This window comes from Bufo gargarizans, chromosome 2 (assembly GCF_014858855.1).
Source record: "Bufo gargarizans isolate SCDJY-AF-19 chromosome 2, ASM1485885v1, whole genome shotgun sequence".
NCBI classification, from domain to species: Eukaryota; Metazoa; Chordata; class Amphibia; order Anura; family Bufonidae; genus Bufo; species Bufo gargarizans.
Window position 1 is genome coordinate 29,296,013 of NC_058081.1, and position 24,656 is coordinate 29,320,668.

Below are 24,656 nucleotides of genomic sequence, written 5' to 3' on the forward strand. Positions count from 1 at the left end.
CAAATTAAGTAGCAAAGTGGAGTACAGGAGTCTTTCTTATTTATTGTGATTGGTTTGGGGACCATCTCCTGATACCTACTCTTCAATCGAAGTGATGTCTAACCATTTACAATGGAATACTTATGGAGCCGAACAGAGGTTTGCAGGATATTACGAAACATTTTGTGGTGTTCTCAGATTGTTACGGGTTGGAAAAAAGAGTTGTCTGGGGCAGATATGCGTAGACTGGTTTCTTTTTGCTAATATTTGTGTTTTAATTGCAAAGTTTTGAAAGTGGTGTTTCACGAGCCCTGTGAGCTTTCCCTGTTCCAGGAGGCTTTCACGTTAGCCTTTTTTGCCACCGTCTGAGTTGGCGAGTTAGTATCAACTAGTCAACATAAGCCAGATGGTTTGTTTTTGCGGGATGTGTGCTTCTTTGAAGGAGAATTGATAATTTGTGTCTGCAAGTCCAAAATGGATCAGATGGGATGTGGTCATTGGATTTCCATTGGCCTATTGAGATCCGTGGGTTGTCTGGTTGTTTTGGGATCAGTTTGAGAGTTTGCGCACAGGTGAGGGTCCTTTTTTGGTGCACAAGTCTGGCTTTCCATTATCAAGATTTCAGTTTGGTGCAGTTTTTAGAACCTGTTTGTGGGAATTGGATTTGCCCCCCTGCTGAGTTTGGCATGCATTCCTTTCAGATGGGGGCAGCTACTATTGACGGATTTGTGTGGGCTTGACGAACAGAGACCCCATTTGATAACAGTTTGAGTCAGGTTTTTTATTGATTCTTGCAGTTTATTTTGTCTTTTTCAGGTGCGGAGCATGTTCAAATTTGGTTGGTTGGTCACTCCATCTTTTGGGTGGAGCAATGTTCCAAGATTTATCCTGCTGGATTATCTCTGTGGATTCCAGATGTGGAGTTACATTAGAGGGGAATTAGAGGATTGCGGTGGTCTGGTGGTAGACTTAAAGTCAGGAGTCCCTATCAGAGTTTTCTCCAATCCGATGGTATATTTTAACTTGAGATCAAGAATGAAGAGATAGTAGGGCACACCACCACTTAGTTCCACAAGGAGGGTTAATAGAACAATGTATTTATTGGATCTCGTTATATACAGTACTTATTTAAACATACTAAATCATATAGCTAAAATTTATACTTTATAAAAAGTTCATAAAAGGCATAAAAGACATAAATACGAATTAGTGATTCCCTGCATTTTGGCCAAAGCTTCAGGGTCTGTATGGATAAGAGATATTGTCTCTCCGATGGGTTAATTTAGGGCTCCTTCACACTTGCGGCAGGAAGGATCCGGCAGGCTGGTCTCCCTGTCAGATCTGTCCTTCTGCTGTTTCGCCGAGCCACCGGACCGCCGCTCCGTCCACATTGACTATAATGGGGACGGGGGCTGAGCTCCGGCGCAGCACGGCGGTGCACGGCGAAAGCCGCCGGACTAAAAAGTCCTGCATGTCCGACTTTTTAGTCCGGCGGCTTTCGCCGTGCTGCGCCGGAGCTCAGCCCCCGTCCCCATTATAGTCAATGGGGACGGAGCGGCAGTCCGGCGACTCTGCGAAACAGCGGAAGGACGGATCCGACAGGGAGACCAGCCTGCCGGATCCGTCCTGCCGCAAGTGTGAAGGAGCCCTAACCCGGCTGATGTCCCGATCAGTGATATTTAAATGGTAAAGAACAGTCTGGTATTTGGATAAAGTCCTTAATGTAATCACTTGTATTCACGGGTTAATCGTCACTTTATACGTTCAATATAGTGCCACTAAATATCGCTGCCGGTTTATAAAGTAAACCGGAGCTGTTTTACTCACTGTTTTTAGATGGAGTAGTGCCGGTTTTTATTGCATCACTCGTGGCGTCCCACGTGTAATGGAGTTTGTTGTAGGCTGCGGTGTAGTTACGGTTCAATTTCCAAATAGCTTGTAGAATTCTTCTGTGCGGGGTTTGGGATCCTCGGTGGTCGTCTGTAGCTGTGCTGTACTGGTGTTCACCTGATAGTACTCCTGCGCTATTAGTTTGTTTCACGCAAGGTTAGGTCTCACCAGGAAAGATCTCACCAGGGAACTACAGGTATCCAGCTTTTTTTTGAAAAACAAAAATGTTCACCGATCCCTCTCCTTTTGCTTGACTTTAAGCGCTTTTAATCCTCCGGTCCCGTACTTTATTTCATGGGAATTCTGATCACCATACACGTATCGGAGTGGGTTAATTTTTCCCATGAAAATTGTCGATTTTTATACACCTTGCCAGGTGCAATCTGGATTAATTAACTTGTGCTATGTCCAAAAAGTGACGTGGATTTCTTTTCAATCTCGTGGTGGAGGGACATACAGGTCCTTCTAAAAAAATTAGCATATTGTGATAAAGTTCATTATTTTCTGTAATGTACTGATAAACATTAGACTTTCATATATTTTAGATTCATTACACACCAACTGAAGTAGTTCAAGCCTTTTATTGTTTTAATATTGATGATTTTGGCATACAGCTCATGAAAACCCAAATTTCCTATCTCCAAAAATTAGCATATTTCATCCGACCAATAAAAGAAAAGTGTTTTTAATACAAAAATGTCAACCTTCAAATAATTATGTTCAGTTATGCACTCAATACTTGGTCGGGAATCCTTTTGCAGAAATGACTGCTTCAATGCGGCGTGGCATGGAGGCAATCAGCCTGTGGCACTGCTGAGGTGTTATGGAGGCCCAGGATGCTTCGATAGCGGCCTTAAGCTCATCCAGAGTGTTGGGTCTTGCGTCTCTCAACTTTCTCTTCCCAATATCCCACAGATTCTCTATGGGGTTCGGGTCAGGAGAGTTGGCAGGCCAATTGAGCACAGCAATACCATGGTCAGTAAACCATTTACCAGTGGTTTTGGCACTGTGAGCAGGTGCCAGGTCGTGCTGAAAAATGAAATCTTCATCTCCATAAAGCTTTTCAGCAGATGGAAGCATAAAGTGCTCCAAAATCTCCTGATAGCTAGCTGCATTGACCCTGCCCTTGATAAAACACAGTGGACCAACACCAGCAGCTGACATGGCACCCCAGACCATCACTGACTGTGGGTACTTGACACTGGACTTCAGGCATTTTGGCATTTCCCTCTCCCCAGTCTTCCTCCAGACTCTGGCACCTTGATTTCCGAATGACATGCAAAATTTGCTTTCATCCGAAAAAAGTACTTTGGACCACTGAGCAACAGTCCAGTGCTGCTTCTCTGTAGCCCAGGTCAGGCGCTTCTGCCGCTGTTTCTGGTTCAAAAGTGGCTTGACCTGGGGAATGCGGCACCTGTAGCCCATTTCCTGCACACGCCTGTACACGGTGGCTCTGGATGTTTCTACTCCAGACTCAGTCCACTGCTTCCGCAGGTCCCCCAAGGTCTGGAATCGGTCCTTCTCCACAATCTTCCTCAGGGTCCGGTCACCTCTTCTCGTTGTGCAGCGTTTTCTGCCACACTTTTTCCTTCCCACAGACTTCCCACTGAGGTGCCTTGATACAGCACTCTGGGAACAGCCTATTCGTTCAGAAATTTCTTTCTGTGTCTTACCCTCTTGCTTGAGGGTGTCAATGATGGCCTTCTGGACAGCAGTCAGGTCGGCAGTCTTACCCATGATTGCGGTTTTGAGTAATGAACCAGGCTGGGAGTTTTTAAAAGCCTCAGGAATCTTTTGCAGGTGTTTAGAGTTAATTCGTTGATTCAGATGATTAGGTTAATAGCTCGTTTAGAGAACCTTTTCATGATATGCTAATTTTTTGAGATAGGAATTTGGGGTTTTCATGAGCTGTATGCCAAAATCATCAATATTAAAACAATAAAAGGCTTGAACTACTTCAGTTGGTGTGTAATGAATCTAAAATATATGAAAGTCTAATGTTTATCAGTACATTACAGAAAATAATGAACTTTATCACAATATGCTAATTTTTTGAGAAGGACCTGTATATATACACTTCAAGACTCCATTGTTTCAACAGTTTTCTCAAGTTAAAAAATATATTAAATCATCATATAGGTATATATTTAAGATGCATCAATTTATAAAAATACATAAAAGTACAAATGAAATAATATAGATATAAGTATAAATTGAAAAATAAAATAAATATATATAAATCGAGGCGGCATAATTCAACATTGTAAATATAACACAGATCACTGGTTCGTTCTGTATATATTTATATTCAATAGTACAGGTTGTTTGGAACAAAAACGCACTGTCCACTGTTCAGTAATACTGCGATTTTTAAGCAATGCGGTTTTTAAGCAATCATATTGCGTTTTTACTATAATTGAGTTTCTCCCGGCATTTAGAGGGATATCTGTGTATTATAATTTTCTTGTGTGATTGTCAATGTTGTATTTATGTCGTCCCACTTTTAAACCATATAGTTTCATACTGCTTCTAGTTCTATATATGATAGATGTACCCAATGATTGTTATCACAACGGGTGGCTATAGTCATCTATAATATTGGAGGGCAAAGGACAGTGTATAATCTATAGTGGAACAGATAATCGAAGATCTATAGGAAGAAAATAGGAAGAAAATAAATGGCCGAAAAATATATAAGAAGAAAATATTCATTTTCTTTTTTTCTTTTTATATTTTCTTTTTATATAATTTTCTTTTTATATATTTCTTTTTATATATTTTTATTTTTATATATTTTTCGGCCATTTATTTTCTTCCTATTTTCTTCCTATATATCTTTGATTATCTGTTCCACTATAGATTATACACTGTCCTCTTAGTATGTTTAAATAAGTACTGTATATAACGAGATCCAATAAATATATTGTTCTATTAACCCTCCTTGTGGAACTAAGTGGTGGTGTGCCCTACTATCTCTTCATTCTTGAGCTCAATAATTTTCAGAGGATTGGGTGAATCCTCTTTGTAGGTGCACCCATATCGTTCTTGATCAGTAGGTGAGCCCTCTCTAATATTTATTTCATATTTTAACTTGAAGCGTCCCCATGGTATATTCTAACATGGGAACGCCTCTTTGTTAGAATATACCATCGTATTTGAGTTAGATCGTGGGGTTAATTGTGCGGATCACAGCCCCCTGTAAGAAATCGGGTGCTGCCAGGCAGCAGGGGGCAGTTATGTCCACAGTTCTTAGTATATCCTAACTTGAAGCGTCCACATCACTATGGGAATGCCTCTGTGTTAGAATATACTGTCGGATCTGAGTTTTCACGATCTGAAAAGCTGTTATGAAGATGGATCTGCGGATCCGTCTGTGCGAAAGTAGCCTACGGACACGGATCACGGACGCGGATGAGAATCTTGTGTGCCCCCATGTTTTTTCACGGACCCATTGACTTGAATGGGTCCGCGAACCGTTGTCCGTCAAAAAAATAGGACAGGTCCTATTTATTTGACGGACAGGAAACACGGATCACGGACGCGGATGACAAACGGTGCTGTCACGGAAGGTGTACAGAAAACTAGAAGACACAAAATGAAGATCCGACTGACTGGATCCAAAAACTAAGGAACCAAAGGGTAAGCCCTGCAACAGCCCTGGCTCTCTCCCTTACTGCTCAGCCTATGCAAAAATCTCTATGGTAGATGATTGCATACCCTCGTTCCTCGACTGTTTGACACCTGAACACCCTATAATAGTGAGGGGATACGACCACCAGCTCCCTTCACTAAATACGGAGGGAGTCAGGGTCACCTGGGATCCAGCAAACAGGAAAACACAAATGAATGAACAAACTTATCTGTAGAAGAAACAGTAGTAGCATCCAGCATGCACACACTCCAGGAAGTTGTATAAACCGCAAAGTGATGCAGTATGGGAAGGGATTTAAAGGGATGCAATCAGTGCAACTACATGACAGCTGAGAGAGGCTAACGAGATGAGAAAACGAAAGCAAAACAAATGGAACCTCAAGCAGGAGGTTCTGAAGAACGTCTGTCAGAGCTTCTCAGATGTCTGTTGGTGACAGGTGCTTTTTCCGAGTTTTCAACAGACCCATTGAAAGTCAATGGGTCCGCAGAAAATCAAGGAAAACGGAACAACGGACACGGATGCACACAACGGTCGTATGCATGAGGCCTTACCCGAACCTGTGAGAATTGGTGCATGTTAACTCAGGGCCAGTTCAGCGTCTGGGGGATCCCTTGGCCCTTAGGAGGTTTCTACGAACTATGTCCCTCTTATAGAGCAAGTAAACGTGACACCAGTTTTAAATGATAATCCAAACAATCCACAGAACTTGTCTTGGTTCCCAACAGGTTTTAGCAGGACTTTCCCAGGCAAACAACTTCTGCACAACAAGTTTCTCTCTGCTGAATCTGTAGTGTACTCTCTCAGCTCTGCTATGTTGCAGCTTTCTGAGTCTGCTATGTCAGCAATATTAAATAGGAATGCTTTCCTTCCTGCTTGATGCTGTGGTTCTGAGTCTGTCTCTTACTGTGATCCTAGGACCTTCTTGTCCTGGCTGGCTTTTAGGGAGAGCTCAGTCCCAGAGGGACGAGCATCTGCTTTCTTTCCCTACAGCATGGAGTACAGGAACTAACTGGTTCTACCAAGATCGTACTTGCTCCTTGGAGGAGAGTATAAGAGAGCTGAACAGCCAGGTTCCACCCTCTGTAGAGTAGCACTGCCAAGTATGCTGCCACCCGCTGGTGAACCAGGTTATTACATGAACAATACAAATGCATAGGAAGAAGTCCACACTAAATGGAGGACCTGGAACAAAAGCATAAGATGGCATGGTTATTGCATATACAGACAGAATCAGGGTGTAGGAGTGGTAATGCCACTTGGGGTCGTTACACCAGGACATAGTGCAAGTCTGAGGAGAGGCCGTGCAGGGCGTGATGGGGTACCAGGGGAGAGCTACCATTGCCTGCCTTGCCACTCTCATTTGTGGGAAAGGTCCTGTTCATAGCAATGCAACATTTACTGTAGAAGATTCTATATATACCTCTAGGACTATACCGCCCTACAGCCATGCTGCCACACTACATAACCTCAGTAAAGCTATTTATTTGCACCTCAATGTCCACCTGCTCCTTACAACTATACACATTCCTAAGTATGTTCTTGTATTAGGATTACAGCAATATGTGGGCCAAAACATCAGTTGTTCTAAACTAATGTTCTTTAACCAATGGCTTGAGATCCACCTGTGATGTCATAGTATATACAAATGTTGTAATATTTCTCAAAGGATATTCCCATCTGGGACATTGATGTCAAATAGATAGGATATGCCATCAATGTCAGATAGGTGCAGGTCCCATGTGTGGGACCCGCTCCTATCTCCAGAACTGGACCCCTGAAGTAAACAAAGAGAAGCCGTGAATGCATGGCCACCCTCCTTTCACCGCTATGGAAGTTCCGAAAATATCTGAGCCCTGGCTCGGCTATTTCTGGTAGTCCCATAGCGGTGAATGAAAAGGTTGTTGCGTTTGTGCAGCATGCGTTCCATTCATTGCTATGGGACTTCTGTAAACAGCTAAGAGAGCTTGCTCAGCTATTTTTGGAACTCCCATAGCAATGAATGGAGGGCATGCTGCGCATGTGTGTTTTGCTCTCCTTTACTTTGGGGCCCCTGTTCTCTAGATTGGAGTGGGTTCCAGAGGTGTTATTGATGGCATATCTTAGTGATATGGGTTTAATGTCCCAGATGGGCCATCCCCTTTAAGAGGTTTCCCACTATAATGGAATCCAGCAGCAAGAGCACTCCCACAGGTGAAATTATGCATTACACAAGATCTATTTATATCATTGTGTTAAAATGATTAATAAAATTGACATTTTGGGAGGGTTGTTGAAATGGAATCGATATACATAACTCACGTAAAGTAGACAAGAACAAGATGATAAATCCAACAAACAGTGGTATATCATATCCAACCCTAGGAAAATAAGAAGAGCTTTAGAACAAGAAGAGGAAAATGCTAAGTAGATGTATTATAGTAGAGCTTTCTGAATCTTGTACTACCATGTACCTGTTGGTAATAGTTCCGACTATGGGGTTGACTATAAGTTGTACTATTCCTATGGATGCAAACAGAAGACCAACTTGGGTATTTTCTTGTTGCAGGACACTCGTTTCCATGTTGCAGCTTGAATTGTTGAGGGCTTTCTGGGTCTTAGCAATCTCTTGATAATCTGATTCGTCACTTAAGATGGAGGCATTGTCATATGAAGAGTAAATAGAAGCATTGGAAACAGAAGATGAAGATGATGAAGCCATCCGTTCCAGAGATGTGTTTCTAGTCTCAAATAATTTCCCATAGAGGAAATCTGGAATGATGGGAACTAGATAGAAATAAGTATTTATTATAAATAAATATGTGAATAAACATTGATTGGTCAATATAAAGATAACCATCATACAATTATTATAAAGAAAGGTCTGGCCTATGAGTTCCACAACACTAGGACTTCTCATTAATCAAGGGAGTATTAAAGTCTACCCCTTCTCCACAAAGTCACAGTAGGTGCCAGTGTAACATCCCAGAGTGGTGTTAACACTCCTGCACCCAGCTTCTATCTGTGTCTGCTAACATTAATGTCATCTATGCATTCTGTTCCAGGTTCACCACACTGTGCATTTCTAATGTTTGCAACTGTTTATATGTAATGTGCCTGGTTCACCAGCAGGTGGCAGCAAACACATCAGAGTTACAGAGTTACAGCAAACACATCAGAGTTATAGAGTTACAGCACAAAGGGTGGGGACCAGTTCTAGTTAGTCTAGCTTACCCCCTGCTAGGGGACAGGTTTCCAGGGGCACATCTCTGCTAGATGTGCTTATACCAGCCAAAGAACCTTAAGCTCTGCTGACCAGGGAGGTCACAGCCTGAACCCTCAGGAGCCAGGAGGAAAATTTCCTAGTATAACTTAGAGTCAGACTACAAAGTGTAGGGCAGCATACAGAAGAAGCAGAGTACTGAGCAAGCCTCTCAGTACAGCAGAGAGAGAGAAAGCAAGCAGAGTTATTGAAGAAACCTGCCAGTTTAATGCTAAAGCCTTCTGGGACCAAGACAAAGCTTGAAGACTGTTTCTGATGAACGTTCATTCAAGTAAAACTGCTGTTCAACTATATGCAAGGTCTGGCCTTAATCTTTCTTTCAAATCCTTACATTTTTCCCCCTATTTATTGCTTCGGAGCCAAAGCCTGGGGTCCAGCTGTATGTAGGTAGGAGCACCGTGACACACGTAAAGGGACATTTTTAGGCTACACTATACCACTCGGCATTCCTACACCTGGGACGGGTTTTATATATAGAGGGCCCTAGGAGGAGGTGCCCGTTACACCAGCGGTGGCGTGGCTAGAAGCTCCTGGCCCCCAATGTTCAGAGCATGCCTTGAAGTTCATTACAATATGGCATAATGGGCAGTAAATAACTTAATTATCTTTAATTGAAGATGGCAGTGGTGTGGAACCACAGTCTTAACCAACAGGTTTTGGGCTACTCGTAAGAGTGTTATCCTATTCACCCTTTAATTCCATTACAGGGAACTGGACTTCACTGCAGGGGAACCAGGCCACTACCTCCTGCAGTAGTCTCTATGTGATTAACAGCTGACGCATGGGGTGCAGAGCATCAAGGGGAGAAAAACATAGCCAGAGATAGACTAAGATCAGGGCTGGCTGAGAATAAACAATACAGTCCAAGGCTAAGGCAGGCAGTAAAGAGTCAGGTCAGACAGTAAAGACACAATACATGTACCATAAATGGGCAGAGGTCAGTACATGGGCAGACAACAGAAGAGCGCACCTTCGCTGGGAACTATAGCAAGCTTAGGAATCTTATTACTCAAATACTTTTCCACTAGTGAAAGTGCCTTAAGTACCCAAGACTGCAAGTCATTGGCTAGTGAAGATTGGGGCACATGCTGACAGTTTAAGCACACACGTCTTATAGGTAAAGGTGGTGAGGCTTTGGGGAAAGCCCTTTAATGACCATGTGTAAGATCTAAAAAAGCAAACATACCAACCACTGTGTAAAGCATATTATCCAGGAGTAGAGCTACAAAGACCACCACAAGGACCACCTCTTTGGAGCCCCTCTTTTCTTTAAGCCATCTGGATGGGCTGCACTCCATCATGGCACCACAGGGATCACCCTTCAAAAAGACAAAAGAGTTAAATCTTACACAGCATTACTCCACTGGACCTTGTTCATCTTGAAATTTTGACATCAGTTCCTTTGTGTGCCAAGGAAGTAAGGATCACTTTAAGCCTCTCCCACCTCATGATAAGGTGTAGAATGTACCCATTTGGGGTGGGTACTCATGGAGTTGTTAATGTAAGGACTTTGACACAATATTTGAGGCTCAGGAACATTGCCTAGTGGTTCTTGTTAATATTTTACAGGATCTCCTTAAGATCTGCTGATCTTCCCATCTCCTCCACTAACCTCACACAGCTCTCCAGGAAGGCATCTGAAGGTCCCCCAATGTTGTGGCCTGGTCTGTCTCAACATAAATATGCCCACCTACAGTGGAGAAACATACTATATGGGCTAAACGAGTGCTGATCAGCATATATCTTAACATACATAGTTCAACGGTACCTTAAAATGGCACTTGGTTAAATGGACCATAATTTAGACAACATTCCATAATATAAGGACCATGTTCTAGCCCCAGAACAATGTACAGAAGGACATAGCAAAGGAGGCACCTCCACCACCCTGCACATTTCACATGTATAAAAGAGTCATCTTCTTAAAGGGGTAGTTCCATCAAAAATTTTATCACATATTAATAGACTACATGTGAATATTCCAGTCCATTTTTTTTTTTACAATAAATTCGCAAATTCAAGAGTTCGTGATCTCCCGTCATTGTTTACTTGATTGCGAAAAATTGGCAATGTAATATATTCTCGATAAATTCGCGATTAGAATATTGAACACTATTCGCGAATACGAATATATAACACTATATTCTAAATATTCGCAATTGAAATTTGCGATTAAAATATTTGCGCTCAACACTACTATCTACATAGGTGATCTTATTATCTTTGCTGACTGCTACAGAATAACAGTGTTTTGTATTTAGTTTTCAATGACATAGTACTGCCAAAATAATAAGAAAAACAGCATGAAATTCTAAAAAAAGTTCTAGGAATATTTGGGGTCATTTATCAAACTGGTGTAAAAGTAGAACAGGCTTAGTTGTCCATAGCAACCAATCAGATTCCACCTTTTATTTTCGACAGCTCCTTTGGAAAATGAAAGGTAAAATCTGATTGGTTGCTGTGATGAATGACCCCAATTGAGTTTTATAAAAAAAAATACCCCTTTTGACAAAATTGCCCCTTTAAATTAGAAGGCACTTCTCCTAATGCACCTAGCCACTTTGGAAGAGCACTGGATGTGCCAGAAGAATGGAATTTCTCCAAAAGTGACCCAAAATGGGTCAGAGACACTGGTACAGAGCACCGTGAGATAAGTATAAATCATAGTCAGAGACAGGACAGGCAAACTACAAGCAATCTGATATACAAAAGCTTTGTGTATTAAATCACGTGCAGTCCCTTTGTAGAAGTAGGTCCCCACTTCTTTCAGTCCAAAACATATAAAAAGGAGGCAGAATGGATTTATAATATGAACACATTACCACCCAATGGGTTAAATATAGAGTGGGATATAAAATCTGTTTGCACATACTGAGATAGTTCCTAATTGAAAGAAAAAGAAGGGCTTTATAGTTTGGTTGGCCTTATGGTATAGAGTACTCACACTACAAGGAGATAGCATTATGAGAGTTATGGATGTTAAAATAGTAAGGTCACATCTATGGAAAAGGAGGGGGGATTGGGGCTGCAAGGGAAGGACAGGGGGGTAGTATGCTTAGAGGGAAGTAGGAGAAAATAGCTGTACTAGTTATCAGTATAAGGCCTCCTGCACACGACCGTATGGTTTTGCAGTCCGTATTAAACGGATCAATTTTTCTGTTTTTTTGTTTCAGTAGTGTTTCTGTTTCCATTCAGTTTCCATTTAATTTTGCCATTCCGCTTTTCCATTTGATTTCCGTTTGTGATCTATTTTTTATGAATCGGAAACGGAAGCATACAATAATGTTTAAACAGTAAGTACATAAAAAAATTGGGCTGGGTATAAAATTTTCCATAGATGGTTCCGCAAAAACGGAACGGATACGGAAGACATGCGATATACCTGCTTCCACAAAATATTGATTAAGGCCTGAGATATACAGTGCTGCCCATAATTATTTATACCCCTGGCAAATTTTGACTTAAAACTACATTTATTCAACCAGCAAGTAATTTTTTGACTCCCAAAGGATAATAAGACGATGTACAAGAGGCATTATTGTGGGAAAAAAACATTTATCAGCTTTTATTTACATTTGAGCAAAAAGTGTCCAGTTCAAAATTATTCATACCCTTTTAAATAATCAATAGAAAAGCCTTTATTGGCTATTACAGCAATCAAACGCTTCCTATAATTGCAGACCAGCTTTTTGCATGTCTCCACAGGTATTTTTGCCCATTCATCTTTAGCAATGAGCTCCAAATCTTTCAGGTTGGAGGGTCTTCTTGCCATCACCCTGATCTTTAGCTCCCTCCACAGATTCTCAATTGGATTCGTCTGGACTCTGGCTGGGCCACTCCAAAACGTTAATGTTGTTGTCTGCTAACCATTTCTTCACCACTTTTGCTGTGTGTTTTGGGTCATTGTCATGCTGAAATGTCCACTGGTGCCCAAGGCCAAGTTTCTCTGCAGACTGCCTGATGTTGTCGTTGAGAATCCTCATGTATTGCTCTTTTTTCATGGTGCCGTTTACAGTGATTAGGTTCCCTGGTCCATTGGCTGAAAAACACCCCCAAAGCATTAGGTTCCCACCACCATGTTTGACAGTGGGGAAGGTGTTCTTTGGGTTGAAGGCTTCTCACGCTAAATTAAGGAAACATCATTGTGACTTCTTCTTTGTCCGGATGATCTTTTTCAAGGGCCAAGTGAGCTTTTGTGTGCCTTATCTGGAGAAGTGTAACCCAGCAGTGTGTAGTGTCCGTTGGATTGTCTGCCTTGAGACATTGCCACCAGCAGAGCCCAGATTCACCGGGATGGCCTTGTGACGGTATCACTGTATCTCACCGCCTTGTAATTCCTTAATTCCAATTAGTTGAAGAATCCCCCATTCGCCAAATAAGAAATCGCTGGTAGCGCTGAATAATTCCACATATGAGCCAAAGCTGGATACTGTACCATCCCGCTTCGGTATTAGAACTACAGGGGAGGCCCAAGGACTTTCTGAGTGCTCTATTACCCCTAGCCAGAGCATTTCTTCTTTTTCTGTCCGCATCCCATCTCTGACAGCTTCAGGGATGCGGTAAGGGGGTTGCCTTAGTGGCGTCTGCCCTGGAGTTTCCTCTTTGTGGACAGTCAGTGGGGTGTACCCGGGTTCTTGGGAGAATGTGGCCCTTTTGGACTCGAGTAAGCGGACTGCCTGAGATTTCTCCTGGGGTGCTAGTTGTTCCCCTAACCGGACTAACTCTATCGTTCTTGTTTCTCGTGTACCCCCTAACATGTTGGGTAATGGTAGTGCCTCTGTGTCCTCGCCGGCAGGGGCGCAGATGGCAGTTACCTCTTCCGTTCTTTCCTAAAATGCTTTGAGCATGTTGATTCGAAACGTCCGTTTCACCTCCTCATTCTCACAGCTAGCTACCGTATAGGTTGTATCACATACCTGTCCTATAACCTTATAAGGTCCCTGCCAGGCAGCCTGAAGCTTGTCGGTACGGACGGGTCTCAGTACCATCACCTTCTATCCTACTTGAAAGCTTCGGTACCTGGCCTTCCTGTCATACCATACTTTCTGGCGCCGTTGGGCCGCCCGGAGGTTGCTCTGGACAGCCTGAATCAACTTCTCCATGCGGTCCCGCAGCTCCAACACATATGGTACAATCGGGGTCCCTTCTATTTCTGTGTGACCTTCCCAGTGATCCTTAATGAGATCTAGTGGCCCCCTCACCCGCCTCCCGTATAATAGTTCAAAGGGTGAAAACCCGGTGGATTCCTGCGGCACCTCCCGGTAGGCGAACAGTAAGTGCAGCAGGAAACGCTCCCAGTCCCTATAGGCTCCAATGAACACTTTCAAAATCTGTTTCAACGTTCCATTGAAACGCTCACAGAGCCCATTGGTCTGGGGGTGGTACGGGGAGCTGGTTATCGAGTTAATCCCACACAACTTCCATAGTTGTTGGGTGACCTCGGCAGTGAACTGTGTGCCCTGGTCTGATAGAATCTCTTTGGGAAATCCCACTCGAGAGAATATCTTGACCAGGGCATCCGCCACTGTCTCGGCCTTAATATTTGGGAGGGCTACGGCCTCCGGATAACGGGTGGCGTAGTCTACTACGGTAAGTATATAGCGCTTACCGGAGTGACTAGGCTTCGCTAGGGGTCCTACAATGTCCACTGCAACTCTCCAAAGGGCTCCTCTATTATAGGAAGGGGAATCAATTTAGCCTTCGGGTGATCCCCTCTCTTACCTACCCGTTGGCATACTTCACAGGTTTGACAGTACGCCCGGACGTCGTCGGATACCCCAGGCCAAAAGAAGTTCTGGGTTATCCGGTGTAACGTCTTGCGTCTTCCTAAATGCCCAGCTAACGGGACATCATGTGCTACTCGCAATAGCTCTTGCCGATATTTGCTCGGTATTACCAGCTGGCGCTTTTGCTGTGGCCGGGTGCATTGACCCGAGTCTCAGTAAAACGATACAAGCGACCTTCCTCCCATACTAGCTGCTCCTTTTCTAACCCCCTGTGCCCTCCCTTAGCTTTTTCCCTGTAATGGCTGAGGGTGGGATCCCCCCCACTTCCTTCCCAAAATCCTCTGGAGTATCCCAGGGAAGGGGGGCTACAGTCAAGGATATAGTCAGTTGGCTTACCTGGGTCTCGGTTGGTTGTGGGTGGCTCTCGGTAGCACGACTTTGGGCTCGGGTTGTCACGGCTTTTACTTCTTGCGGAGAAGTGGCTGCAAAAGCGGAAGTCAAAGGGCCAATATCATTGCCCAATACTACCTCGGCGGGCAACTCTTTCATTACCCCAACCTGTACGTTGCCTGATCCAGCACCCCAGTCCAGATGTACCTGAGCGGTAGGAATCCGGTACACTGCCCCCCCTTCCACTCGCACAGCAATCGATTTCCCTGGTCTCTCTTTGTTGTCAATGAGGTGCCTTTGTACCAGGGTTATGGTAGCGCGACTGTCTCGTAGTCCGCGGTCAGTTTTCCCATTAATCATCACCAGCTGACAATGATGTTTGCGGTTGTCAGTGATGGTGGATTGAACACTAAGGGCTTCATACAAGTTACCCAGGGGTTCTTCCCGGCTTAATTCTTTGGCATCCCACACAGAGGGTACTTGGTAATCCACACAGTGAACGGCCGCCTGGGGTTGAGGGAAACCGGGTCGGGTCCAGCTGGTTCTGGGGGGCTCCAATGGACAGTTTTTCTGCATATGCCCCACTTGGCGACACCGATGACAAGTGATGTCGTTGTTGGGTGACCGGGAATACCGAGGTGTAGCTGTCACCGGCCTGCTGGGCTGTTGGTACCTGGGGGCCGCTGAAGCTGTGGGTACTGTTGGACGTGGAGGTTGGGTTCTTGGAGTAGGTGCTGTAGTTTTCCGAGTATCTGCATACTCGTCTGCCAATTTGGCAGCCTCTGGTAGGGAAAGGGGCTTGCGGTCTCTTACCCACTCTTTCACCTCTGCTTGGATGTGGTCGTAGAACTGCTCCAGTAGTACCAACTGCAGGATGTCATCCAGGGTTGTAGCTTTGCAGCTGGTGATCCAATGGGTAGCTGATTATTGCAAGCGACAGGCCCATTCTGCGTAAGAGTCCTTTTCCAGTTTCCGTAAATCCCTGAATAAGGAGTGCTTCCTTAACCCGGGCATAGCTGTGAACGTCCTCCTAGGTATCCTCCTTTGCCAGATAGCTTCCCTGCGAGTATGGAAACCCAGTCTTCTGCTGGTACTCGATGTAGGATACACTGGCGCTCAAAGTCTGCCAGGTACCCATCAATTTCACAGTCCTTTTCGTCAAATGCTTTAAATGCACTGAAGGGAACCTTTCTGGAGTCCCCAGTGCTGCTGGTTCCGCTTGGGGAACTTACGGCTGCTTGCTGTGTCTCTGCCAGTTTTAACTGTAGCTCCAGCTGTGCTTTCTGCGTATTTTATTCCGCTATGATTTTTATCACCTGCATGATGATCTCCGGCGTTGGGTTCGGTCCAAACCATGCCAGTCTCTCTCGCATCTCCCGGTTCATGTGAGATTCAGTTTCCCGAACCGTCGGTATATCCATCTCCCGAACGGCCGGTATTTTGGTTTCCTGACCGATCGTTACTGCCTCAGCCAAGATGCCTCGGTCTAGCTCCATCAATTCGGCTATAATGACCCGCTTAGCCTTGCCACTTTTCCCACGAACTTCCAATAGTTCCTTTAATGTGCTGCGCTTGAGCTGTGTGTACCAGCTTTCCATTCGCTGTACCCCCGCTTCCTTTAGATTCTTCGTTTAGGGAAAAAAAGGAAAATCCTGCTGCTGCCAACCAGTTGTGACGGTATCACTGTATCTCACCGCCTTGTAATTCCTTAATTTCAATTAGTTGAAGAATCCCCCATTCGCCAAATAAGAAATCGCTGGTAGCGCTGAATAATTCCACATATGAGCCAAAGCTCAATACTGGAACAAGACTTTACTGGAAGCACACCACATTCAAAAATACAATTTCTTTTATCCCATGCTCCCATGCAAGGGAGACACCCACAAAAAATATACATTAACCCATAACACAAAGGTTACAACCCACATAACATCCTCCCGTCTGCCTGTGATATAATTATGGTACAATAGTTAACATAATTATCCCAGGCAGGACAATACACAATGTCCTCTGTCCTGGAGACAACCGAGGTGTAATTCCATTATCTCTCAGGACAAAGGGAAATGTCACTACCAGAGCTTTGAGACGTTCTCACAGCTCTGTGTCTCCACCCCTGTGATGATGTCACTTAGAGTTTGGAGGTGTTCTCACTGTTCTGTTTCTCCACCCCTGTGATGAGGTCATTACTCCCAGCTGTTCCTCCTGCATTTGATTTCCCTGCCTTTAAATCACCCCTCCTCCTATTGCAGGGCTTGGATTATATTTCTCTTTTCAGTTGTAGCTCTGCCTTGAGTATCTTCACTTGTTAAGCTATTAGTTCTCTGGACGTGTGTTCTGTTGCTGCAAGCACTCCGGATATTGCCAGCGGCCCTTAGGATCCGTCTTCTCTGCGGTTGCAGCTCCATCAGCTAAGTGTGCAGACATTGTTGTGTACCTGGTGATTTTCTGACTGGATCTGAGGTGACCACGGTTCCCTCCATATTCTGAGCAGGGCATCGGTGGCCGTGCCCCTTCCACTATTGTAGGGGTTACAGGGCTCATCAGTCTTAGGCACGCGGGCATGCCTCGTTCCACTACTTGGATCCGGGCATGTGCTTTAGCAGCATAGGGAGAGTGTTGAGGGTCTGACAGGGGTCACCCTTTCTCTTCCCTAGTTTGGGTCCGGTCAGTAGCTCTTCTTACTGTGTATGCTCTTGTTACCCTTAAACAGCCGTGACATTATAATCCACCAAAACCGTCCTTGTTGACATGGATCCGCTTTCTGGCTTGGTTGACCGCATGCAGGGTCTTTCTTTGGAAGTAGCGGATCTCCGTCAATCTGTGACTCAGCTACAAGCATTGGGCTCTGCTCCGGCTCATGGAGTCTGTTGCGAGCCAAAGGTCTCACTTCCGGAAACGTTCTCCGGGGGCAGTGAGAATTTTGTTCGCTTCAGAGAGGCATGTAAACTCCATTTTTGTTTGTGTCCCCACTCCTCTGGTAATGAGGAACAGAGGGTGAGGTAATGCTCAGACTTGGGCTTTTTCGCTGCCATCAGGGGATCCCTCCCTTCGATCCGTGGAAAGATTTTTTGTGGCCCTGGGACAGATATATGATGACCCGGATCGTGTTGCTCTGGCAGAATCGAACTTACGTGTTTTATGCCAGAACAAACTGTCTGCGGAGCTTTATTGTTCTGAATTTCGGAGATGGGCAGCTGATTCAGGCTGGAATGATGCTGCACTCCGAAGTCAGTTCTGTCATGGTCTCTCAGAGGGTTTGAAAGATGCCTTTGCTTTCCATGAGAGACCAACGTCCTTAGAGTCTGCCATGTCATTGGCGGTACGCCTTGACAGGCATCTAAGGGAAAGAAACAAGACCTCTCCGTCCAGCCATTGTCAGTCTAGGGGCAATGGTGCGGACTCATTCAGTATGCAGGGGTCTCATCCTGTCTCGCTCCCCTCTGAGGAGGAGCCTATGCAGCTAGGCCGACTTGCCCCTGATAAAAGAGGATTTAGTCCTCAGAATATGGTGTGTTTTTGTTGTGGGGGCATAGGTCATTTGGCAAATGTTTGTCCGTCTAGGAGATTCCTGAACTGTACTAAGAGCGATAATAAGAGAAAAACCTCAAGAGGTAGATCATCAAGTTCTGCTTCATCTGCTACTTTGGGCAAAGTTGATGTGGGAATTGATGCTATTCCTCTGACCTGCAGTTCCCGTTTTCTCCTGTCTGCCAGGGTGGCGCTAGAGAGCAAAGTCATTCCTTGTGAGATTTTTGTCGATAGTGGAGCGGCCGTCAATCTTATTGACACTCAATTTGTAGCCTTGCATGGTTTTCAAGTTTGTACATTAGAAAAGGATATACCTGTTTTTGCTATTGACTCTGCCCCACTCTCGCAGAGATCTCTGAAAGGCATTGTTCACAATATCCGGCTAGCTGTAGGTGACACTCATGTGGAGGAGATATCTTGTTTTGTCCTTAACGGATTGCCTTCTCCTCTAGTTTTGGGGCTACCCTGGCTCACTAGACATAACCCCACTATTGATTGGCAAGGAAGGCAAATAAATGAGTGGAGTGACTTTTGTAGAGAGAATTGTCTCACATCGACTTTTGCAGAGGTGTCTACTAAAACTGTGCCATCATTTCTCTCTGAGTTCTCGGATGTGTTTTCCGAGAGCGGTGTTCAGGAGCTACCTCCTCACCGGGAGTTTGACTGTCCCATTAACCTCATTCCCGGCGCCAAGCTGCCAAAAGCACGCCTCTACAATCTCTCTCAACCGGAAAGACTCGCAATGCGAACCTATATCTCCGAGAGTCTCGAGAAGGGGCATATTCGTCCCTCAAAGTCACCTGTTGCCGTGGGGTTTTTTTTGTTAAAAAAAAAGATGGCTCTCTGAGACCTTGCTTAGATTTTAGGGAGCTGAACCGTATCACGATTCGCGATCCCTATCCCCTTTCTCTGATCCCGGACCTCTTCAACCAAATTGTTGGGGCCAAGGTGTTTTCCAAATTGGATCTGAGAGGCGCGTACAACCTGGTCAGGGTCAGAGAGGGGGATGAATGGAAAACGGCCTTTAATACCCCTAACGGGCATTTCGAGAATCTCGTTATGCCTTTCGGCCTGATGAATGCTCCGGCCGTCTTTCAGCATTTTGTTAATAGTATTTTCTATCATTTAATGGGGAAATTTGTATTGGTGTATCTTGATGATATTTTGATTTTTTCCCCTGATGTTCAGACCCATCAGGATCATCTTTTTCAGGTCCTGCAGATACTGCGGGAGAATAAACTGTATGCCAAGCTGGAGAAATGTCTTTTTATGGTATCGGAGATTCAATTTCTGGGTTTTCTCCTCTCTGCTTCTGGTTTTCGCATGGATCCGGAGAAGGTCCGTGCTGTGCTGGAATGGGAGCTTCCTGAAAATCAGAAGGCATTGATGCGCTTTCTGGGTTTTGCTAACTACTACAGAAAGTTCATTTTGAATTATTCCTCTATTGTCAAACCCCTTACTGACATGACAAAAAAGGGGACGGATTTTTCCTCTTGGTCGGAGGAGGCGCTTGCAGCCTTTTCTAAGATTAAAGAGAGTTTTGCGTCTGCTCCCATCTTGGTGCATCCCGATGTTTCCTTACCTTTTATTGTTGAGGTGGATGCTTCCGAGGTGGGTGTGGGTGCAGTTTTGTCCCAGGGCCCCTCTCCTGCCAAATGGCGACCTTGTGCCTTTTTCTCTAGAAAACTCTCCCCGGCAGAGAGAAACTATGATGTGGGAGATAGGGAGTTGTTGGCCATCAAGTTGGCTTTCGAGGAATGGCGCCATTGGTTGGAGGGGGCCAGGCACCCTATCACCGTTTTTACCGACCATAAGAATCTGGCGTACTTGGAGTCGGCCAGGCGTATGAATCCGAGACAGGCCAGATGGTCTCTGTTCTTCTTCAGTTTCAATTTTGTTGTTACTTTCCGCCCTGGGATCAAGAATGTGAAGGCTGATGCTCTCTCTCGCTGTTTTCCGGGAGGAGGAAACTCCGAGGACCCGGGTCCCATTTTGGCGGAGGGGGTAGTTGTTTCTGCTCTATATTCCGATTTGGAGGCCGAGGTCGAGGCTGCCCAGACTGAGGCACCTGCCCGTTGTCCCTCCGGGAAGTTGTTCGTGCCTCCTGAGCTATGTCACAAACTCTTTAAGGAACATCATGATACGGTTCTTGCTGGTCACCCCGGGAGTAGAGCCACGGTAGATCTCATTGCTCAGAGATTTTCGTGGCTGGCTCTTCGTAAGTCTGTAGAGGGTTTTGTGGCTGCTTTTGAGACGTGCGCTCGCGCTAAGGTCCCTCATTCACGACCTTCAGGTTCCCTTCTCCCGTTACCCATACCTTCCCGTCCTTGGACACACCTGTCCATGGACTTTATCACGGATCTTCCTCGTTCCTCGGGGAAGTCGGTGATCCTGGTGGTCGTGGACCGTTTTAGCAAGATGGCTCATTTCGTTCCTTTCCCTGGTTTACCCAATGCTAAAACGTTGGCGCAAGCTTTTGTCGACCATATTGTTAAATTGCACGGCATTCCCTCTGATATTGTTTCCGATAGAGGCACGCAGTTTGTGTCCAGGTTCTGGAAGGCTTTCTGTTCTCGCCTGGGGGTTCGGCTGTCCTTCTCTTCTGCTTTTCACCCGCAGTCGAATGGTCAGACTGAGCGCCTCAATCAGAATCTGGAGACATATTTGCGCTGTTTTGTGGCAGAGAACCAGGAGGATTGGTGTTCATTTCTCCCTCTTGCTGAGTTTGCTTTGAACAACCGTCGTCAGGAATCTTCTGATAAGTCACCATTTTTTGGTGCATATGGGTTCCATCCGCAGTTTGGGACATTCTCGGGAGGGGCTCTTTCTGGTTTACCTGAGGAGGAGAGATTTTCCTCGTCTTTGTCTACCATTTGGCAAAAGATTCAGAGTAATCTTAGAAAGATGAGTGAGAAGTATAAGCGTGTGGCTGATAAGAGACGTATGCCTGGTCCGGACCTGAATGTGGGTGATCTGGTGTGGTTGTCTACAAGAAATATTAAACTGAAGGTTCCCTCCTGGAAATTGGGTCCCAAGTTTATTGGGCCTTATAAAATTTTGTCAGTCATCAATCCTGTTGCCTTCCGTCTTGATCTTCCACGGGTTTGGAAGATACATAATGTATTCCACAGATCTCTCTTAAAACCATATGTCCAGCCCTCGATACCCTCCTCTTTGCCTCCTCCTCCGATTTTGGTTGATGGCAATCTGGAGTTTGAGGTTTCCAGAATTGTGGACTCTCGCATTGTCCGCGGTTCTTTTCAGTACCTCATTTATTGGAAGGGTTATGGTCCTGAGGAGAGGATGTGGGTTCCGATGTCGGACATTAAAGCCACTCGCCTTATCAGGGCATTTCATAGGGCTCATCCTGGGAAGGTGGGTCCTGGGTGTCCGGAGTCCACCCGTAGAGGGGGGGGGTACTGTCACTACCAGAGCTTTGAGACGTTCTCACAGCTCTGTGTCTCCACCCCTGTGATGATGTCACTTAGAGTTTGGAGGTGTTCTCACTGTTCTGTTTCTCCACCCCTGTGATGAGGTCATTACTCCCAGCTGTTCCTCCTGCGTTTGATTTCCCTGCCTTTAAATCACCCCTCCTCCTATTGCAGGGCGTGGATTATATTTCTCTTCTCAGTTGTAGCTCTGCCTTGAGTATCTTCACTTGTTAAGCTATTAGTTCTCTGGACCTGTGTTCTGTTGCTGCAAGCACTCCGGATATTGCCAGCGGCCCTTAGGATCCGTCTTCTCTGCGGTTGCAGCTCCATCAGCTAAGTGTGCAGACATTGTTGTGTACCTGGTGATTTTCTGACTGGATCTGAGGTGGCCACGGTTCCCTCCATATTCTGAGCAGGGCATCGGTGGCCGTGCCCCTTCCACTATTGTAGGGGTTACAGGGCTCATCAGTCTTAGGCACACGGGCATGCCTCGTTCCACCACTTGGATCCGGGCATGTGCTTTAGCAGCATAGGGAGAGTGTTGAGGGTCTGACAGGGGTCACCCTTTCTCTTCCCTAGTTTGGGTCCGGTCAGTAGCTCTTTTACTGTGTATGCTCTTGTTACCCTTAAACAGCTGTGACAGGAAATCGCCAATACACACGGGGAGACAATAGGACAGACATCACTTACTCAAATATTCAATGTCCCACCCTTTACAATACACATAGACATGTAACACATCCCAACCTGGCACAAATTAGACCAGGGTTCAAAAGTTAGTAAAAGTCTCCTTTAAGCAGGGAGAGGAAAACATACGGACAACCATCGAAGGGCATCCTTCACAGGCCTTGGTGGTGACCCTTGGATTATTTTTCACCTCTCTAACTATCCTCCTGGCCAGCACAGGTGTCACTTTTGGCTTCTGACCACGTCCTCTGAGATTTTCCACAGTGCAGGAACATCTTGTATTTTTTTGCTCAAATGTAAATAAAAGCTGAGAAATGTTTTTTTTTCCACAGTAATGCCTCTTGTACATCGTCTTATTATCTTTTGGGAGACACTTATGTAATCTCCCATCAAAAAATTACTTGCTGGTTGAATAAAAGTAACTTTAAGTCAAAATTTGCCAGGGGTATGAATAATTATGGGCAGCACTGTATTTGCTTCCACAAAATACTGATTCAGGGGTTTGATATACCTGTTTCCACCAAATATTGATTGAGGCCTTCGATATGCCTGCTTTCACAAAATACTGCTCTTCTCTAGAGACTTAGGCACAGGGTCATTTTGAAAATGACAGGCAGAGGAAGAGGCAGACCGTTCCGCAGGGGTGGTAGGGGTCGGGCAGATGCACCAGGCTGGAGCCTAAGTGGGAAGTTGGAGAAGGCACGTGCCATTACTTCAAAGGACGCACCAAAGTTGGTTGATGGTTCATTCAGCCATCCACTTCTGCACCCTCCTTATCCTCTGTATCTGCACCCTCCTCACTCTCTGCTGTGTGCACCCCCAATGACACCACCACCACCATAGCCCCTTCACTCGAGTCAGAGGAATTATTTTCCCATCCATTCCTAAACCATACCGATGCGCAGCCATTCTTGACATCGGCCGCCACCTAGCGTTCTGACAACAGTACCCAGATCAACCCAAGGAGGGTGGTCCCCGCTGTTGCTGCCTACTCCGAGATCTCTAATGTCAGTGGTGGTGAAGGTGACGATGATGATGTGTCGATGATGTCACGTGGGTGCCCACAAGAGAGGAAGAGTAGGGGAGTTCAGAGGGAGAGACAGAGCAGCAGAAAGGGAGAAGAAGGAGGAGCAGCAGGCAGAACTCGCAGTGCACAGGAGGCAAAAAGCAGACTGCAAATGTATCTGGAGCAAGCCATCCACCATGCATGGTCACATCTGGCGCTCCCAGGACGCCAGCACATGGGTCCGCAGTGTGGGCTTTTTTTAATGTGTCAGCTGCAGACAATAGTGTTGCCATCTGCAGCCTGCGCTGTTAATGCAGTCAAGTCGCGGTAAGCCCAACACTCACCTAGGGACGACCACCTTAAGAAGGCACCTGGCCTCCTACCAGAGCCCAGTGGGAGCAACGCCGTCAGAACCAACAAAGCCACACTCCCTGCGCTCCACGTCCTTCCTCTTCTCCTTCTTCTTCTCCTCTCTCCTCCCATTTGTCCTACACTCCACCTTCTACCGTGCCATCGTGATAAAAGCAATGTGAGTGGAAAAAAGAAACGCACAGTGTGAACAGGGGTGAAGTGGAAAAAAGGTTTTTTTTTTGCATAAAATCACAAGGAATGGATGGTGTATGCATATACAGTGCATGCACATATTCTGTATATGCATACATCATTCATTACTCAGGTTTTTTATGCACTTCACCCCTGTTCACACTGTGTGTTTCTTTTTTCCACTCACATTGCTTTTATCACTTTATTATTTGATTTAATCCATGCGATTTCTCTTTCCAGTATTGTTTTGCACTGATCACTTGTCACTGCTTATCCATTACACTTATTATTTTCAGTATTTTTTCGGATCATGTGGTGATCTAATAATGCTCCTCTTTGCATGTATTCTGTGGCGGGGCTGCGCCGGTGGTCACGTGACCGGCCATCATGTGGCCGAGCTGCGCTTCCGTCCACATAATGCAATGCTGTAATGTCTCCAGACAACCGAGGGTTTGCGCCGACCCACATGACTGGCCATCACGTGGTGCGGTGCCCGGCATCTTTCTTCTTAAGTTGGTCATACGGGGGCGGATGCTTGCCCTCGTGACTGGCCATCACGTGGTGT

The 24,656-nt window shown here is 45.4% G+C and overlaps 1 protein-coding gene across 2 annotated transcripts in view; it reads right to left on the reverse strand.

Annotated features, from left to right (window-relative positions):
• Positions 1–24,656, reverse strand: part of LOC122929262 (chromaffin granule amine transporter-like) — a 256,996-nt gene that overhangs the window by 172,806 nt on the left and 59,534 nt on the right. For both annotated transcript variants that reach the window (XM_044282779.1, XM_044282780.1), the window contains 3 exons: positions 9,967–10,099; positions 7,972–8,284; positions 7,820–7,878 (listed from right to left, as the gene is read on the reverse strand). In XM_044282779.1, coding sequence (XP_044138714.1) covers positions 7,820–7,878; positions 7,972–8,284; positions 9,967–10,081 — 487 coding nt within the window. In that variant the 5' untranslated portion in view covers positions 10,082–10,099. The remainder of the gene's footprint in view (positions 1–7,819; positions 7,879–7,971; positions 8,285–9,966; positions 10,100–24,656) is intronic.